Below are 21,206 nucleotides of genomic sequence, written 5' to 3' on the forward strand. Positions count from 1 at the left end.
AGGCCGGGGGAGAGAATAGCTTTAATTTTTAAGAAACTCAATTTAATATTGATGTTTGAGTTCTATCATTTTCCTTAAATTTTATGGGTAGCAAATACTAGGAATGAATAGTTGTGATGTTAAATAAGTGTTACTTAACTACAATGGCTGTGAGCAAGAAGCTCTGATGTGAAATGATTTATGTGTGACTGAGATGAGCTACCTTCGATATGATTCAATTTACTGTAATATAATTTGTTGGACATAATTTGCAGTTGAGTTATGTCATGATTGACATCTTAATACATTGCAATTGTTTTAGGAACAATATTTTCCTCCATTCAGCTTTGGTGCTTTCTAGGAAAATTCCAACATCTTTAAATAATGTATAAAACTATGTTTTATCTTTGAAAATATTGCACATGAACTTTGCTTTCTTATTGGTCCCATCGGAAAATTACGTAACATGCACGATCCTTATTAAGACTACCTTATGTGCATAATGATATGAACTTCAGTCGTGCTAGCTCAAAGATGTTTGCTACATTTTCTGAAGCTTTTCGTAATTTTTTTTAACTATTTGGAAACAATTATGCTGATAGTTGACCATCTGAGTTATTTGTAGGAGGCCTGCACATTTTACCTGATCGAGAGTGACATAGCTTTAATAGTGGCCTTTATCATTAACATGTGCGTTATATCGGTGAGTGGTGCAGTTTGCAATATTCCAAAGTTGAGCGAGGAGTATCAGGAGAGCTGCTCAGACTTGGACTTGAACAAATTAAAGCCTCATTTTTTACTGAAAGTATGTGCGCGCCATACAATCAACTTAGCGTGCGTGTGTCGTGCGGTGTGCGTGCGCCGTGTGTACTGCGTGTGTGAAATTACTAGTTAACATTAATAACACAGCACACACGTACAATTTATGATATCTAAAACCTTAACATAAAAATGGAAAGAAAACATGTAAGCACATATAGGACATAAAACACCAACGACTATCCATGTTGCTACCTCTACTTCCACCTAGGTTGTCATTTATATCTTCCTACCTATACAATGATGCAACTTTTACTCCTTCACTCCACATATGAAGTAGACCTCTTCTCCGGCAGTTGCATATATGCTTCGAATGTCCTCTCGGGGTAGACTTGGCTCGTTGTCGTTTGGTGACGACCCATCAATGGCAGTGAGTGCGAGAAGGTGGGTGCGTTCCTCGTTTTCTTGGATGACTAGGTATGTGATACTACCCAAGTGACCAACAATCCCGTGAACCCCAAGATTCCAAAGAAGACCTTGTTTGCCCACCATCTTCATATCACTGTTCTTGAGGAAAGTAACTAACTTCTCTGCAAGGTAATAGATGTTGATTCCCATGATCAACGACCTGATTATCCAAGTGATCGCAACAATCAGTATTCCTAAATAAATTTTAGACTCCTTTGGTTCTCCATCTACAACTCCCCCCCTCTATAATATTCTGGAACTCAGCATTATCCGAAATTTACAACTAATCAGAAAATTTCAGGGAATATGAAGTTACAACCATCAAATAGATGTATTTACAACAATTATGTATTTTCATATCTTACCTTAGATTGAATTATAATAATAGAAAAATCATTTTCCTCATTGCTGGCTGCAATAAATAATGATGAGAAAATTTTGGTCTTTGAGACAAAGTCTCAATGACCTTGACCACAAAAATATTATTTGCATTCTATCAAAAAAAAAAAATTCCTAAAATAATGTTAGTATGATTTTAAAATAATACTACAAAAATCAACCAATTTATCAATCTCAAAAGTCATAATAACTGTCCACTGTTTCTCCTGCAATTATCTTAAGAAGATCGGACGGCCGGAAATTGTCACCGGTGGCTGGAATTCGTCGTCGGTATTGAAATGACCTATAATAACAGGTCATTTACCGGTTTTTGGACTTCATTGATCCAATTTAACATGTTTGAGTATTTAATTGAACCTTTTTTAAGTTTAGGGGCCTAATTGACCTTTGGGGTAAAGTTTAGGGATCTATTTGACCATTTTCTCATTAATTTATTACTTGCTAACCAACTTGATTGGCGTTAGTGGTCATGCCTTCTCATTTTTTAAGAAAGATTAGGAGTTCAAAACCGTCTCTCATATGAAAAACTAATATGATCAGCACTTTACTCCTTAATTAGATCAGCCCAATGCAAACGGGACAAAACATGATGTCATAAACATTTTGATTGTTATGAATTACGAGTATTTGCATTTATTTCTTGGATTTGGCAATCAACTGTGAACCTATAATATCAGGTGAATATATCGACTTCCATAATAAACGAATTTTGTAGAAGTTGTGCAAAACCAATCAATTCAACTTGCCAGTCAAGATGAAACACTGAGACGACTTTGACATAGACTTAACGGTGACTTTGATCGACAAGCTAAGATTGGTTTCTGCAACTGTAGATCGAACCCAAAGTTAGACATCAAATTTGACTAAAAAACTTGAAATAATATAATGTTAATCTATCTCACTATTCTCATTCACTTCAAATTAAAGCTTCCCCAAAACACAGATTTTAGCAGTTGTGCAACAATGAAAACTCCACTCCTTCCATGGCTTTTCTTGATATCTTTGCTGCGTATAATATGCTGCTTGAACATCTCATTGGTGGCAGCTCAATGCATGAGTGATCAGAAAATGTTGTTGTTGCAGTTGCGGAGTAGCCTGAAGTTCGACTCAACATTTTCAACCAAGCTTGTGAACTGGAATAAGAACACTACACACGACTGTTGTTACTGGCCTGGCGTCGAGTGTGATGATTCAGGTCATGTTATCGGTTTGATTCTTGATAATGAAGCCATTACAGTTGATGGTTTTGAGAATTCAAGTAGTCTATTCAGGCTTCAATACCTGGAGAGGCTAAATTTGGCTTTCAACTCCTTCAACTCAACTACTCCATTTCCGGTTCAGATTTATAATCTTACCAAGTTGACATATCTTAATCTGTCAAATGCTGGTTATGGAGGGCAGATTCCGAATGGGATATCAAGGCTGACAAGGTTAGTTACTCTTGACCTCTCAGTCCTCTACCCAATAGGTCCTCCACTTAGACTTGAGAATCCAAATCTAAAGCAATTGCTTGAGAACTCTATACAACTCAGACAACTTTATCTTGATGGTGTTGATCTTTCCAGTACAGTTCCAAAATTCTTTGCAAATTTCTTGAACCTGAAGACTTTAAGCCTCAGCTCCTGTAATCTGCAGGGAGCATTTCCAAGAGAAATATTTCATATACAAGGTTTACAGGAATTGAGTTTGGCAAACAATCAGAATCTTAGTGGCAGTTTCCCATCATTTCCCAAGAATGGATCACTTAGAATGATTTCAGTATCTGAAACTCAATTTTCTGGTTCCTTGCCAGCATCCATTAGTAATCTTAGCAACTTGTCTAGGATCGACCTCTACAACTGCAATTTCAGTGGATCAATTCCCTCTACAATGGCAAGACTTACAAATCTTATTTATGTTGACTTCTCATTTAACAATTTCACTGGCCCAATCCCACTTTTCCGATTGTCAAAGAACCTTAACTACTTAGACTTATCTCGTAATGGCCTAACTGGTTCACTTTCTTCCAAGCATTTCGAAGGCCTTTCAGAAATTGTGAATATAGATTTAATGTCTAATTTACTCTCCGGAAGAATTCCCCCATCTCTTTTTTCACTTCCATCATTGCAGAATCTTGTGCTTTCCAACAATAAATTTGATGGTCAAGTTGATGAATACCTTAATGCATCTGCCTCTCAATTAAATGTGCTCGACTTGAGTTCTAACCTTCTAAATGGCTCCATTCCAAAGTTCTTTTTTGAACTTCCAAAGCTGCATGTGCTATTACTTTCTTCCAACTCCTTCAGTGGAAGGTTTATGTTTGAAAGTCTCCAAAATCTCAAGAACCTCACAAGATTTGAGCTTTCTCACAACAACTTGTCAGTTGACATAAGTAGTGGTAGTTCAACCACCTCATTCTTACCCCAGATTAATATTTTGAAAATGTCTTCTTGTGGATTGCAAAAGTTCCTTGACCTTAGAAATCAATCAAGTTTGATCCATTTAGACCTGTCAGACAATGAGATTAGAGGGGAAATACCAAACTGGATATGGAATGTGGGTAATGGAAGTCTGTATCATCTCAATCTTTCCCACAATTTCTTAGATGGTCTAGAAAAGACTTACACAATTCCAAGAAGTATTTTAGTACTGGACTTGCACTCAAATCAACTGCAAGGCCAACTTCCCATTGGAGTAGCCACAGCCCTGGATGCTACGTATCTTGATTACTCAAACAATTTTTTCAATGGTTCCATCCCATTTGATCTTGGAAGTTATGCTCCATTTGCTTCTTTCTTGTCTCTTTCAAATAATAGCTTCACTGGGGAAATTCCTGAATCCATATGCAATACTAGCTATCTACAGGTGCTTGATCTATCCAACAATAAGCTGAATGGCATACTTCCATCCTGTCTATTCAGCAATTTTGAGTACCTTGCAGTACTAAACCTTGGTAAAAACCAAATCACCGGTAACATACTTGATTTGTTTCCAAGTAACTGTGCTCTACAAACATTAGACCTCGGCAGGAATGTCTTAGAAGGGAGGATTCCTAGTTCTTTAATCAATTGTGCATCCTTAGAAGTTCTAAATTTAGGGGGTAACAAAATTGTAGATACCTTTCCATGCCCATTGAAGAATTTATCAAGCCTGCGTGTGCTAGTCTTGCGATCCAATGGGTTCCATGGTAACCTTCACTGTGTTAATGCCAACAATATGTGGCCAAATCTTCAGATTATTGATATTGCTTCCAATAATTTCAGTGGAGAACTCTCCCCAAAGTTGTTAAATTGGAAAGGAATGACTGTTGATGAAGATAACGCTACGCAATCTGGGGGCAACATCAGGTTTGACTACTTGAGACTCAATAACTTCTACTACCAAGATACAGTAATGTTAACCGTGAAAGGGGCTGAGATGGAACTGGTGAAAATTCTCAAAGTCTTTACATCTATTGATTTCTCAAGCAATAATTTCCATGGAATCATACCAAATACCATTGGAGCTCTCACATCACTTTACTTTCTCAACCTCTCACACAATGCTCTCATAGGGAATATCCCCAAAACAATTGGAAATCTGAAAACAATTGAGTCCTTAGACCTTTCAGCAAACCAACTAAATGGAAAGATCCCAGCAGAGCTTGCGAAACTCACATTCCTTTCAGTCTTGAATTTATCATTCAACAGACTTTCTGGTGTGATTCCAACCGGTAATCAACTTAATACATTTGGACCAGATTCTTACCTAGGCAATCAAGAACTGTGCGGTTTTCCTCTCTCAAAAAGTTGCAAATCTCCAACAAGTTTGGGTGGCGGCGAATCTGCGATACAATTGGGTGGTGCCCAACTTGAGATCAAATGGGAATATGTAACTTCTGCTTTGGGATTCTCTGTGGGTTTAAGCATGTACCTTTGGATGCTTTTGCATAACAAGAGATGCAAGAAAGCATACCAACAACTTGTCAATGTTTTAGTACGGCTATTATTCAGTCCACCACAACAAGGAAGAAAATCTCTGAAACCAAGAAGCAGAGTTCGCAGGAACAGAATATAATCCAATCAATCTAAGCTGCAGCCTGCAGGTAAGCTTGATTACCTCCAATTTTATACAAATTTTTCATATAAACACGTACTGTTGATTACAAACCAATTAAGCACTTCTTCTTAAGCCCATTATTCACTCCACTTCATTTTGTAGGTGCCAATGCTTAGCTCAGTGATTGTGATGGTGATAGCTCCTAGCTAGTGCACGTTTGCATGGTTTGTATGTACTCCAGCAAGTCTACTATATCCTGTGTTATCAATTAGACAATATTTAAGTATTATTGAGTTGAGTCTAACATCCTGTCATCGGGATGTAACAGTGATTACTACGTAAGTATAAGAAAACAATTAAAGTTGTGTTTTCAATACTAGTTAGAATTATTGACATAGTAATAAGGGCTTGATCCGAAAATTATATTCACTTTTGGAGTTGCATGTTGTTGGGTGAAGAACCATTTGCTTTAAACTTTTCAAATCTACCCTTTTATTATGTGTTCATAAGTTTTTGTGTTAGGAAGGTTTTCTTTATTATGAAATCCGAATAATCTTGATTAGTGAATTGCTACAAGTCTAATTTATTAAGTTCTGGTTCAACCTGACCTATTTCCACCCCTATTTGGCTGCCTAGAATTACCAAATCGGTGCAATGGTGTCTACTATGGGGTGGCATTGGATTACTGAGTAATTTGATCGTTTTTACTCATCCAAAAGACCAAATATGTAATTAAGAAAAAAATTACAAAAAAAAAAAATATTTTTCTACACAAAATATTTGACACCTCTGCCTAACTTTTTTGAAAATACAAAGCTTATATCTTATTTGTAGTTTAAAATAAATTATAAGCTCTAACAAACATATGTGATATGAGGTCTTCTTTTTTTTTCTTATCTTATTTGTAGTTTAAAATAAATTATAAGCTCTAACAAACATATGTGATATGAGGTCTTCTTTTTTTTTCTTTTTTTTTTATTATTTGATGTGAGGTCTTACGGGGGTGTATTCAATCTTGACTTTTGTAAAGTTTTAAAGACTTTGGATAGATTTTAATAAACTTTGATTGACTTTCATAGAATTGTTCAAAACTTTTTAAAACTTTATAAGACTCTATAAAAGTCTATATAAAAAATATTCAACTTTTTAATTTTAAAAGTCTACAAAAGTCATTGAAATTCTAAATTGAATACATCCTTACAAACTTTCAATGATTTTGATTCTTATCATTTACAATTTTCTTACAAAACATTTATAATATATCATAAAATTCTTCTTATTATATAGTTCTTCACCAACATCAACATTCTCAACATTATTATTTTTATCCATAGTATGCTGAGACTTATATGCTAATTACTTATATATATTATTAATAAACATCATCAAAAATAAAACTATTTCATTAGAAATTCATAACAATATTGAACAATAAAATGTATAATAAAAGACTTGATCAAATAAAATATTTAAAAATATGATTACAAGTTGCATAAAATAAAAAAATAAAAAAAAATCAAATATTAATAATATATATAAAATTATACTTGATATATTACTAAGCATCACGCAAAGAACTATATATTATTTGCAATATCAATTTGATACTGCGAACAACAACAAGGTGCTATTGTTTGCAACCACAAATTGTTGTTGCGAACAGTAATTCGCTATTTGTAGTAACTTGTTAAAATTTATATATATATATATATATATATATATATATATATATATATATATATATATATATATATATATATATATATTACGAATATAAACATAAAAAGAATAAAAATCAAAATATATAAGTATTTATATGAATATTATGAAACATATACTAAAATTTGACTATGAAAAAATTTGCTTTGTTCATGTATTTAGGAAGAATTAGAGAAAGTTAGTGATAAAATATTCATAGAAAAAAAATAAAAATCAATATAAACAATCAATAATGAAGTAAAAATAATATTATTTCGAATTTTTCGATGAAGATTCTAAAGTTTAGGAGAGAGAAAAATTGGTAGAGTTTAGGTATGAGGAAAATATAGGATAATGAAGAAAAAAATAATTTTATTGAATTTAGATATATAGGTTTATAGAGTTTAAATAGGGAGAAAAAATAGAGTTTAAATAGAGAGAGAAAAGATTCAAAGTTGTTAGAAAGAAAATTTAAAATCTTGGGGTTGATGGTTGGATTCAACTATTTATATTTGAGAAAAGAAAGTCTACAAAAGTCTTAAAATTAAATAGTCTACAAAAGTTCATAACTTTTTGAATACCGTGACTTTTAAAAACCCTTTAAAAGTCTTAATCGAATACCACACGACTTTTAAAGACTCTTTAAAAATCTTGATTGAATACCGCCTGACTTTTAAAGACTCTCTAAAAGTTTGAATTGAATACCTCCAAACTTTTAAAGTTCATAATAGTCTTTAAAACTCTATGAAAGTTATGATGGAATACACCCCCTTAATTTTTATTTAATAAATATTTATTGGATTTGGCAATCAACTGTGAACCTATAAGCTGAATATTTGGAGTTCCATAATAAACGAATTTCTTAGAAGTTGTGCAAAACCAATCAATTCAACTTGCCAGTCAAGATGAAACACTGAGACGACTTTGACATAAACCTTGACTTTGACAAGAAGATGGGTTTCTGCAACAGTAGATCAAACCCAAAATTAGACATCAAATTTGACTAAAAAACTTGAAATAATATAATGTTAATCTATATATCTCACTAGTCACCCCGGACACTTTTCTCATTCACTTCAAAACTAGCTTCCCCAAAACACAGATTTTAGCCTACCTTTTGGTTGCCCAACAATGAAAACACCACTCTTTCCATGGCTTTTCTTGATATCTTTGCTGCATATAATATGTGGCTTCAACATCTCATTGGTGGCAGCTCAATGCATGGGCGAGCAGAAAATGTTGTTGTTGGAGTTGCGGAGTAGCCTGAAGTTCGACTCAACATTTTCAACCAAGCTTGTGAACTGGAATAAGAACACTACACACGACTGTTGTTACTGGCCTGGCGTCGAGTGTGATGATTCAGGTCATGTTACCGGTTTGATTCTTGACAATGAAGCCATTACAGAAGGTGGTTTTGAGAATTCAAGTAGTCTATTCAGGCTTGAATACCTGGAGAGGCTAAATTTGGCTTTCAACACCTTCAACTCAACTCCATTTCCGGTTCAGATTTATAATCTTACCAAGTTGACATATCTTAATCTGTCAAATAATGCTGGTTTTGGAGGGCAGATTCCGAATGGGATATCAAGGCTGACAAGGTTAGTTACTCTTGACCTCTCAGCCCCCTTCCCAATAGGTCCACCACTTAGACTTGAGAATCCAAATCTAAAGCAATTCTTTGAAAACTCTATACAACTCAGACAACTTTATCTTGATGGTGTTGATCTTTCAGCTCAAAGGAGTGAATGGTGTCAGGCCTTGTCTTCATCTCTGCCTAATTTAAGAGTGTTGAGCTTGCAAAGCTGTCGAGTTTCAAGTCCAATTCATCCTTCCCTTTCGAAACTCCGTTTCCTTTCTGAAATTTATCTGGATGTTAATGATTTTTCCAGTACAGTTCCAAAATTCTTTGCAAATTTCTTGAACCTGAAGACCTTAAGCCTCAGCTCCTGTAATCTGCAGGGAGCATTTCCAAGAGAGATATTTCATATACAAGGTTTACAGGAATTAAGTTTGGCAAACAATCAGAACCTTAGTGGCAGTTTCCCATCATTTCCCAAGAATGGATCACTTAAAATGATTTCAGTATCTGAAACTCAATTTTCTGGTTCCTTGCCAGCATCCATTAGTAATCTTAGCAACTTGTCCAGGATTGATCTCTCTGTCTGTAATTTCAGTGGATCAATTCCCTCTTCAATGGCACAACTTACCAGTCTTATTTACGTGGATTTCTCAGTTAACAACTTCACTGGCTCAATCCCACATTTCCGATGGTCAAAGAACCTTAACCACATAGACTTATCTCGTAATGGCCTAACTGGTTCACTTTCTTCCAAGCATTTCGGAGGCCTTTCAGAAATTGTGAATATATATTTAGGGTCTAATTTACTCTCCGGAAGAATTCCCCCATCTCTTTTTTCACTTCCATCTTTGCAGAATCTTGTGCTTTCCAACAATAAATTTGATGGTCAAGTTGATGAATACCTTAATGCATCTGCCTCTCAATTACATGAGCTCGCCTTGAGTTATAACCTTCTAAATGGCTCCATTCCAAAGTTCTTTTTTGAACTTCCAAAGCTGAATGTGCTATTACTTTCTTCCAACTCCTTCAGTGGAAGGTTTATGTTTGAAAGTCTCCAAAATCTCAAGAACCTCACAAGATTTGAGCTTTCTCACAACAACTTGTCAGTTGACATAAGTAGTGGTAGTTCAACCACTACCTCATTCTTACCCCAGATTACTATTTTGGAAATGTCTTCTTGTGGATTGCAAAAGTTTCTTGACCTTAGAAATCAATCAAGTTTGATCCAATTAGACCTGTCAGACAATGAGATTAGAGGGGAAATACCAAACTGGATATGGAATGTGGGTAATGGAAGTCTGGATCATCTCAATCTTTCCCACAATTTCTTAGATGGTCTAGAAAAGCCTTACAGAATTCCAAGTAGTATTCAGTACTGGACTTGCACTCAAATCAACTGCAAGGCCAACTTCCCATTGGAGTAGCCACAGCCCTGGGTGCTACGTATCTTGATTACTCAAACAATTTTTTCAATGGTTCCATCCCATTTGATCTTGGAAGTTATGCTCCATTTGCTTCTTTCTTGTCTCTTTCAAATAATAGCTTCACTGGGGAAATTCCTGAATCCATATGCAATGCAAGCTATCTAAAGGTGCTTGATTTATCCAACAATAAGCTGAATGGCATACTTCCATCCTGTCTATTCAGCAATTTTAAGTACCTCGCAGTACTAAACCTTGGTAAAAACCAAATCACCGGTAACATACCTGATTTGTTTCCAAGTAACTGTGCTCTACAAACATTAGACCTCGGCAGGAATGTCTTAGAAGGGAGGATTCCAAGTTCTCTAATCAATTGCGCATCCTTAGAAGTTCTAAATTTAGGGGGTAACAAAATTGTAGATACCTTTCCATGCCCATTGAAGAATTTATCAAGCCTGCGTGTGGTAGTCTTGCGATCCAATGGGTTCCATGGTAACCTTCACTGTGTTAATGCCAACAATATGTGGCCAAATCTTCAGATTATTGATATTGCTTCCAATAATTTCAGTGGAGAACTCTCCCCAAAGTTGTTAAATTGGAAAGGAATGACTGTTGATGAAGATAACGCTACGCAATCTGGGGGCAACATCAGGTTTGACTACTTGAGACTCAATAACTTCTACTACCAAGATACAGTAATGTTAACCGTGAAGGGGGTTGAGATGGAACTGGTGAAAATTCTCAGAGCCTTTACAACTATTGATTTCTCAAGCAATAATTTCCATGAAATCATACCAAATACCATTGGAGCTCTCACATCACTTTACTTTCTCAACCTATCACACAATGCTCTCACGGGGAATATCCCTGAAGCAATCGGAAATCTTAAAAGGATTGAATCCTTAGACCTTTCAGCAAACCAGCTAGATGGAGAGATCCCGACACAGCTCGTGAAACTCACATTCCTTTCTGACTTGAATCTATCATTCAACAGACTTTCTGGTATGATTCCAACAGGTAATCAACTTAACACATTTGGACCAGATACCTACCTAGGTAATCAAGAACTGTGCGGTTTTCCTCTCTCAAAAAGTTGCAAATCTCCAACAAGTTCTAGTGGTGGCGAATCTGAGATAGAATTGGGTGGTGCCCAACCTGAGATCAAATGGGAATATGTAACTTCTGCTTTGGGATTCATTGTGGGTTTAGGTGTGTACCTTTGGATGGTTTTGCATAACAAGAGATGCAGGGAAGCATACCAACAACTTGATAATGTTTTAGTTGCGCATTTCAGTCCACGACAACGAGGAAGAAAATCTCTGAAACCAAGAAGCAGAGTTCGCAGGAACAGAATATAATCCAATCAATCTAAGCTGCAGCCTGCAGGTAAGCTTGATTACCTCCAATTTTATACAAATTTTTCATATAAACCCTGTTGATAACACACTAAGCACTTCTTCTTAAGCCCATCATTCACTCCACTTCATTTTGTAGGTGTGAATGCTTAGCTCAGTGATTATGATGGTGATAGCTCCTAGCTAGTGCATGTTTGCATGTTTTGTACTATAGTAAGTCTACTATATCCTTCTTCTCGGTTTGCTAATATTAGTGTAATCACTTTTGGAGGTGTTGCATGTTGTTGGGTGAAGAACCATTTGCTTTAATTAATAAACATTTCAAATCTACCCTTTAATGTGTTTGTAAGTTTTTATGTTAGGAAGGTTTTTTTTTTTTGTTTTTTGAGTGATGACGAAACTCCGCAATAATATCACTACTTGAGGGTCTACATGGATAAACTTCGCCTTGTAACCCTAGCCAGCAAAGGACCACAAGTTCCCACTGAGAATACAATCAATTAGACTTGTAACCTTGTAGTTATCACTTATCAATATTGTCTTGATTAGTACATTGCTAAAAGTGCGTAGAGGTTATGTTAGTAATATAAATCATGAAACATTTTAAGAATGGATAACAAATGAACTATTGTGAACTTAATTTTTTATTTTTTTTTTAATTAGAGGCAAAGTCAATATGTCCATCAAGTGGGAAATTCCTGTCAACTTCACATTATGTTAGTGTTTATGTGATGTGAGGTCTTAGTTTTTGTGTTAATAAATATTAAAGCCAGCTAACATGTTTTCCTAATTTTCAAAAAGTTATAAATTCACTTTCTTTAGATTCCTCTAAAAAAATTACATTACAAGGTGAAGAACATTTTGATAAGAACGTAATGGTAAAAATTAGAACATTTGTTAAATCTTAGTAAATAAATTTAATATATCTCAAAATATATAGTTTAAAATTTCATGAAATTTAGATTATTATTTACACACACACATACATATAGATGATCATATGGAAACGGCAATTTATATCGTGCACCACAGCGCACAAAGCAATGTGCGTCCAGGCACAAAATGACGTCAATTGCTGTGTATTGTGTGTATTCAGTGCGTCCAGGAACAAAATGACTCCGTCTGTCCAAACGACCCAAACCCCATTATGTGTATCCAGTTAAAAGTTTTTATGTATTGTGTTATGAGTTTCTGTGTATTCAATTAAGAGTTTCTGTGTATCCAGTTAAGAGTTTATGTGTATTCAGTTAATAGTTTCTATGTATTTAGTTAAGAGTTTTTGTGTATTCAGTTAAGAGTTTCTGTGTATTCAGTTAAGAGTTTCTGTGTATTATGCATCATGTTGGATTATATGTATTCAATTATGAGTTTTTGTGTATTCTGTTATGAGTATATGTGTATTCGAAACAGATGATTTTTTTTTTTAGACAATGCACCAAAACAACGTCGTTTTGGGTAGGGCGGGGCGCACTGGTGCACGATATAACGACGGATTGCAATTTTCTCCTTTGTTGGATTGCAATTCATGGAGTACCCGCGTTTGGTTGTGTGTAATTTAGTTGTAATTGAATTGTAATTCAATGAAGGCTTCAATTACATTGTTTGGTTGGAGGGAATTGCAATTCTCTCCTTTTGTTGAATTGCAATTCAATGCTTGTGGGAAAGAAAAAATGGAAGAAATGACAAAAATACCCTTGTTGATTGTTATTATTATTATTACACAATGACATATTAGTCTTTTTACCACTTTTTCCTTCTCATCCCCAATAATTTTATTCCTCCATACCAAACAATTTAATTTGAATTCCTACACTATTCCTACCTTATTCTTTTCTCACCGAATTGCAATTCCTTAACTTCCTAATTCCTTCCTCCCAACCAAACACCCCTGAATTGCAATTCAATGCTTGTGGAAAAGAGAAAAATAGAAGAAATGACAAAAGTATCATGGGTGATTGTTATTATTATTACACAAAAACATTTTAGTCTTTATACTACTTTTTTCCTTCTCATCCCTAATAATTCTATTCTTTCCTACCAAACAATGTAATTTGAATTCTTACATTATTCCTACCTTATTCTTTTCCCACCAAATTACAATTCATTTCCTTCCTTTAACCAAACACCCCACTATCTAAAATTTATACATGTCTTAGCAATTAGCATCGATGAAATCAAGAAGGCAAGAAAGCAGCCTACTCATCAACAATTAACAAGTAACATTATGTTCAGAAAATCACAGTTCAAGTGTTCAACACTTCAACATTATGTTCACGGTTCACAGAATCACAAAGCTTAGTTACTAAAAATTGTTTAGTGTGAAATTGCGAATGTGAGAGGGAGGAGTGATTAGTGAAGGACGAACCAGTGGAAGTGGAACCACAGTAACCAGCTGCCAACAGGGAGAGAGACCAGAGCGGCGGAGCTGGCAGCACGCAGGTCGCCGGGACGCCGTCAGAGACTTGGAGTTCGCAGTCGCTGGTCGGAGCCTCGGAGGTCGCTGGTCTTCCGCTTCCGACGTCTTCGCAGAGAGCCAGAAAGTGAGAGACAGAGAGATTAAGTGATTAGGAATTGTTCATTGTTCGACAGTTCGAAGAAGAAGACAAAGATCCGGGTTCAACCCTTTAGCCCGGATAAAATCTAGGTTAAACGGGCTGAGTTGGGATTTTCACCACCTAATTCAGTTAAAACACGGGCTACACGGGTCCAGGGATGGAGCCAGAATTTTCATTGAGTGGGGGCGAAGAAGCGAAGGTAAAATGAAAAAGAAAAAGAAATTCTTTGAGTGAAGTTGTTTCCACCATTTTTTTGAGCTAATTCATAAATACCATTCAATTTAGAGAAAAAAAAAATGCTTGGATAACAACTTGACTAGCTAACATCAAAATGTTTTAATGCTCGGGACCAAAGCCAATCACAGTTTAAACCGAAAACTATTGTTCCTCACTAACACAACCAATGCGTTTTAGTCATGCACTCATACTATAACTATATGGGAAAAACTTGCCTGTAATGTATCTAAAACATGGGATAAAATTTGCAAACATCATGCAAAAAAGCAACTCAACCATGAGCACTTAGACCACAATCCTCTACATGATACTTAAAGCCACAACTTTTGTTCTAAAAATTGCAAATTCACAAAGCAGTTTTACTAAAACATGAAAATGCAAATAAGGCAACGCATTATATTGTAATGAATTTCAACAAAACCAAAAAAATAATAATAACGAATTAAGCATATTACTATTTGCAATTTAGAAATGCATTTTTACTCAGTTAAAATTCCACAAAAATGTAATGAACACAACAGAAACAAATCCCATGCGCAGATATAAATATGAAAACATCAATGATTGAGACGAATTGGGAGATAAAATCCAGAAAAGCGAAAGTAATTAGGGCAAAATTCGCAAGTAATTAGGGAAAATGAAGTTAATGAACTGATCTACAGACTACAGATGTAACAGATCCAAGGGATTAGGGACGGACCGCGGCTGAAGAAGACTACTGTGGACTCATGGAGACGGTGGAGCTGACGGAGCTGCCGAGCTGCTGCCTGCTATGTTGTTCTTCTTCTCATGGACAGACGGACGGACGGAGATGACGGAGTGCGAATGCCTTCCACCCAGAACGGCCAGTGGTCGGCGGTGGCGACTTGCGATTTGCGAAGCAGAGCCGCAGAGGAGAGACCGAGAAGCAGAGCCGCGAAGCTGGAGCGTGGTCTACTGGTTTAGGAACAAATGAATTTTTTAATAAAAAAAAAAAAAAGTTATATATATACACATCCCCAAAACGACGTCGTTTTGGGGCTGTTTAATTTTTGACAATATGGCAGCTGCCCCTACTAACCCCATGACAGCTCCGTCTCTGCACGGGTCCAATTTGATGAGTTGAGCCTATTTTAATAGTTTTATCCTCTTTCTATGAATATGTGAAAATTAATCACAACCTTAGATATTGGTGTTGTGGGCGGTGGTGATTTATATGATTTTATAGTTTATTTAGTTTTGTTGGGTGGTTAAGTAAATTTTTAGTACATTTAAAATCTTTTAATTATTATTTTTGGGAGTTATGCATGATTGTGGGAGTAGCATTTTTGGTATATTAAGATTTTTTAACTTTCAATTTTTGACCACACTGGCATTTTGACCACACTCTCTCTAGAGATGGATTCTAGCTCTGCTGACCACCAGTTGACTGCCTCCCAACGGCTGCCGGAAACCCAAGATTTGTCCATCCGAAGTGCCAAGAAGTCGAAAAGGGACGCCTCTGTGCTAGAACCTTCATCTCCGCTCCGGGCAGCCTTGAGCTCACCGCGCCTAGATCTGCCTCCGCTAAGGCATTCCGTGCCAAACCCCCAAGAAACTGAAACTTGGGGAACTCCGCCTTCCTCCTTCACGCCCAATGTGGCTGGTGTTTGGGCACGAAGAAACAGAGCCCCATCCACAAATTTCACGGTGGCACCGGAAGACGATAAGGCTGATGATGATATAGACGATGATTGCCCAGTAGTTATAATCACAGATGAAGAAAAGGAGAGGATTAGAAGACCATGGCGGCGGTCGCTAATCATTCGTCTTCTAGGAAGGAGAATCGGATATGCGTACCTTCTACAACGCCTAAAAGCTATGTGGAAGCCGGAGGGCCCAATGGACCTAATAGCCCTGGATTACGACTACTACATCGCTAAATTCGAAGCTCTCCGCGATTACGAATTTGCCAAATTTGCAGGTCCATGGATGATCTTTGACCACTATCTTGTTGTACAAGAATGGAAGCCAGACTTTGATCCCCTAGATGAAAGAACTGACAAATTACTAGTATGGGTTCGCTTTCCAACCATCGCAGTTGAATATTATGATGAAGAAATCTTGAAGAAGATGGCTCGAAAAGTTGGTCGCCCAGTGAAAGTCGATACTTCTACGGGTCGCGTATCAAAGGGAAGGTTTGCACGAGTTTGTGTAGAAATTGACATTACGAGACGTCTGCGCTCAAAATTCTCCCTGGAAGGGAAGGCTCGTCCGGTTGAATACGAAGGCATGCATCTCATATGTTTTGGCTGTGAATTGTATGGGCATCGCTTGGACCAGTGCGGCAAATCTAACAATTCAGACACTACCCCTGATGACGACCCAAGCGAACTGGCGCAGAAGGAAGGACCGGCACCACCATTGGTTCAGCAAGCTAAGCGACCGGATCTCACGGAAAAATTTGGCCCTTGGATGATCGTAACACGTAAAGACAGAAGAGGCCCAAGACAAGCTAACTAGCGGGTTAATCTTGCCAATACCTCAACGACAGAAAGACCTCAGAGTTCCGCTAAAGGAAAAGAGGTACAGCAACCGATCTTTCAAACACAGTCCCGCTTTACGCCGCTCGCCAACCTGAGCGGTGAAAATTTGAACCCAATTCCCAATCACCAGATGGCCTCTTCGTCCAGGACCACTCCAGAGTTTCATTTTCGCAGTATACCTATCACATCACAGACCCAGAATCAGCACAATCTACCAGTGGCAGGGCAACCGGTTGGGGAACTCCAACAAGAACTACCGAGGCCTCAAAGACAACCTCTTATCCGCCCCATCAGAAACACAGGCAGCAGGGGAAGTACTCCCAGACGAGCGACGGCAGAACAAGAGCATACCGTCGTCCGTAGTTCTGACAAAGGCGTAACCATAACCACAACAGTGGTTCACCATTCTGATGAATCAATGATGGCTGGCTTGGAGAGAACGGGAAATGTTCCCCCGGACAAGCCTCCTGACCCATTGGAAAGCTCTAAACCACCAGATACGGCTATGGATGATGCAGCTAATATAGTTGATATGGTTAACTCCTCCAATATTGGAGATCTTGAGGCCGATTATCCCATGCACGCTTGAGTGCATTTATTCCTCATCCTTTATTTTTTCATGATTATTATTACTTGGAATTGTCAAGGGGCGGTGTCTAAATCGTTTCACCGTTCTCTTAAACAACTAATCCGGGATTTTTCCCCATCTATTTTATGCTTATTTGAACCTAAGGTTTCAGGTGTGCAGGCGAATACCATTTGTTCGAGCTTCGGTTTTAAGGATTGGCTAAGAGTCGAGGCATTTGGCTACTCAGGTGGTATCTGGATTTTTTGGGATAGCAGTTGCTCTCTGGATATCTGCCTCACACACCCCCAGTTTGTATTGATGAAAGTTAAAGAGGTCCACTCTATACCATGGTCCTTTGCAGCTGTCTATGGGAGCCCAAGCCTTACCCTTAGAAGGAAGTTATTCACTGACCTAACAAGACAAAGTATGGGCATCCACGAACCTTGGCTAGTTGCAGGCGACTTCAACTCTGTCACAAGCCCGGATGAAGTCAGCAACCCGGACAACTGGCATAGCTCTCGTTGTGCAGATTTTACAGACTGGATTTTTCAGGAAGGACTTATAGACTTGGGATTTTTGGGCACCAAGTTTACATGGATGAGGGGCACAAACCAAGCTTCCTTTAGAGGAGCACGACTGGATCGCGGCCTTTGCAACGCAGACTGGAAGATCATGTTTCCAGATTCATTGATCGAACACCTTCCCATACATAATTCGGACCATGCTCCCCTTTTAATCAGAACATCGCCGCCAGCCAATACTCCGAGTCCGAGGCCGTTCAGGTTTAACATGGCATGGTCGGCTCACCATCTTTTTCATTCATTCATCCATCAGACTTGGAACAAGGACATCGACCTCGAACTTAACAAATCTCTGATGGCCCAAGCTCTTACTGTTTGGAACAAGGAGACTTTTGGAAACATCTCTCACAGGAAAAGAAGACTAACAGCACGGCTTGGCGGCATCCAACGAAGACTGGCCGAGCAATGTAGCCCAAATTTGATCAAACTGGATCGCAAACTTCGAAATGAATTGGAGGATGTACTTTATCAGGAGGAACTCCTCTGGTTTCAAAGATCTAGAGAACAATGGATTGTATCTGGTGACTGCAACACACATTTCTACCATGTGGCCACCTCAGTAAAGAATAACTCCTCCAAAATTTCAAAACTAAGGGAGGACTCAGGTAATTGGATCACAGACGAAACAGTAATACGTGACCATATTCGTTGTTTTTTTGCAGATCTTTTCAGGGCAGACCAAGCTCATTCTGTCACCTTACCTCGCGGACGCTTCCCTCCTATACATGATGATGAATGGAGCGAAGTAAATAAACCATTTTCTCCCGAGGAGATTAAACAAGCACTCTTCGATATGAGCCCGTGCAAAGCCCCTGGCCCCGATGGGTTTAGCGCAGGATTCTACCAACAGACATGGCAGATTGTGGGAGACTTAATTGTCACATTCGCTAGCAAGTTCTTCGAAAATGGCTCCCTCCCCGAAGGAAGCAATGATACAATAATCACTCTAATCCCCAAAACAGAAAATCCAGAGACGGTTAGACAGCTCCGCCCAATTGGCCTATGCAATGTGACATACAAGATACTCACGAAAGCCATGACCTCAAGACTGAAGAACATTTCACAGAAGATAGTAGGCATGTACCAAACCAGTTTTGTACCCGGAAGGCAGATAACTGACAACATCCTATTATACCAAGAAGTCCTGAATTCATTTAGGACAAAGAAAGGGGCTGTTGGTTGGATGGTCTGGAAAATCGACTTGGAGAAAGCCTATGATTGCCTATCTTGGGACTTCATCCAAGATACATTAGAGGATATCGGTTTTAACCAAAGTTGGAGAAGAAATATTCTTGCATGCATCCGCTCACCTAGGATCGCAATAGCATGGAACGGTGAACGCTCAGATTGGTTCACCCCCGGACGAGGCATTCGACAGGGAGACCCTATATCACCATTACTCTTTGTTTTTTGTATGGAGAGATTAAGTCATCTAATAGAGCATGCAACTTCTGCAGGACAATGGAAAGGGATAAAGCTGTCAAGACAAGGCCCACTCATCTCCCATCTTTTGTTCGCAGACGACATGGTTTTATTCGGGGAAGCCTCGAGCAACCAAGCCGAGATTATGATGCAATGCCTTGATTCATTCGGCAATTCTTCAGGAGAACGAGTTAATCTTCTAAAATCATCCATTTACTTCTCAAATAACACCCAGGCTGATGTCCAACAGGCAGTACTAGATCGGACAGGCATCCCAAGAGTGAACGACCTCGGTAGATATTTGGGAGTTCCCTCCATTCACGGCAGATTAAAGGTTGATACATTTGCTGGCATCATTGATAAAATTCGTAACAGACTAGCTGGTTGGAGATCAAAGTCCCTCTCGCTGGCAGGAAGGCTTGTACTCGCTCAATCAGTCCTATCGACAATCCCCTATTATACTATGCAGACCACCCTCATCCCAAAAGGAGTAATCGCATCCATTGAGCGCATGATCCGAAACTTTTTGTGGGGTGCGAAGGAAGGGGAGAGGAAATGCAACCTCGTTAATTGGAACACGGTAACACAATGTAAGGACAGTGGTGGCCTTGGTATTCGCAGATTAGAAGAAATGAATATTTCCTTCTTTGCAAAGCTAGGATGGAGGTTAATGTCAGGTGATGATTCTCTTTGGGCTAAAGTGTTCAAAAGCAAATATGCCATCTCCAACCCAAACCCATTAACTTGGCGTCCCAAACAGAATATGTCCAATGCCTGGAAAGGAATCTTAAGAAGTGCCCCGGTAATTCATGCTGGTTCTATACACCAAGTTCATAACGGTAGAAATACTCTCTTTTGGCTTGATATTTGGATAGGAGATCGACCTCTTAGGGAATTGGCCACATACCAGATTTCGGAATTAGCTAGCCAGCTTACTGTAGCCGACTATTGGTCAGAACCTGATGGCTGGAAGTGGGATATTTTGGAAAACTGTCTACAATCCGCCACGCTCGATGCTATTGCGGCTACAATCGTCTGCCCAGAAGGTAACTTGCAAGACCAAGTTGTTTGGAGGGAGGAAATCTCAGGTTCGTTTTCTGTGTCATCAGCTTACGAGTTATTATCCAAAAACCAGAATACAACAAAGGAATTGGCTTGGGATAACATATGGAAGCTAAAAATTCCAACTCGTATCAAGACCTTTCTATGGCTTGTTAGGCACAACAAGGTAATGACAAACACCAACAGATTGAAAAGGGGCTTCACTACAAATGACAATTGTTGGTTTTGCACCAATAAAGCTGAAGACATAGAGCACGTTCTAAGAACCTGTCCTAAAGCTCGTGATATATGGCCGCATATCCTTCCCGAATTCGCACCATCACAGAACACCCTCCCCTTTAAGGAGTGGTTCGATCAAGGCCTTCTGAACATATATGATGGTAGACTCCCTTCCAGCTCTGCCAACCTTTTTGCTATCTCGGTTTGGTGGATCTGGAAATGGAGGAACGATGCAATTTTCAACAATCACGAACTTCCCCTCAACTTGAAAATCAGTTGGATCAGGAACCAACACAGAGAGATTGATTCAGCCTTTGCCAGAGCCTCTCATCCTAGTGATTCTCTGAACACTCCAGCTTGGAAACGTGTGACCTGGACCATAC

At 38.2% G+C, this 21,206-nt stretch overlaps 2 protein-coding genes and 1 pseudogene across 3 annotated transcripts in view; all 3 read left to right on the forward strand.

Annotated features, from left to right (window-relative positions):
- Positions 1 to 2,345: 2,345 nt before the first annotated feature.
- LOC109181546 (receptor like protein 30-like) lies at positions 2,346 to 5,873 on the forward strand. Of its 2 annotated transcripts, XM_019331365.1 has the most exons (4): positions 2,349 to 3,182; positions 3,999 to 5,526; positions 5,592 to 5,668; positions 5,785 to 5,873. In XM_019331365.1, exons 1-3 carry the CDS (start codon positions 2,491 to 2,493, stop codon positions 5,652 to 5,654), a joined length of 2,283 nt encoding a protein of 760 aa, XP_019186910.1. In that variant the 5' UTR covers positions 2,349 to 2,490; the 3' UTR covers positions 5,655 to 5,668; positions 5,785 to 5,873. The 2 variants fall into 2 exon arrangements, with proteins under 2 accessions (XP_019186911.1, XP_019186910.1); XM_019331366.1 differs by lacking the exon at positions 5,785 to 5,873 and having other exon boundaries at positions 2,346 to 3,182; positions 5,592 to 5,670.
- A 2,423-nt stretch (positions 5,874 to 8,296) lies between these two features.
- On the forward strand, positions 8,297 to 12,011 carry LOC109181544 (annotated as a pseudogene).
- A 5,846-nt stretch (positions 12,012 to 17,857) lies between these two features.
- The window catches only part of LOC109181186, a 3,849-nt gene continuing 500 nt past the window's right edge, over positions 17,858 to 21,206 (forward strand). Inside the window, exon 1 of the mRNA XM_019330938.1 lies at positions 17,858 to 21,206. This exon is cut by the window's right edge and continues 500 nt beyond it. Coding sequence (XP_019186483.1) covers positions 17,858 to 21,206 — 3,349 coding nt within the window.

Source organism: Ipomoea nil, unplaced genomic scaffold, assembly GCF_001879475.1.
Source record: "Ipomoea nil cultivar Tokyo-kokei standard unplaced genomic scaffold, Asagao_1.1 scaffold1043, whole genome shotgun sequence".
Lineage (NCBI taxonomy): Eukaryota > Viridiplantae > Streptophyta > Magnoliopsida > Solanales > Convolvulaceae > Ipomoea > Ipomoea nil.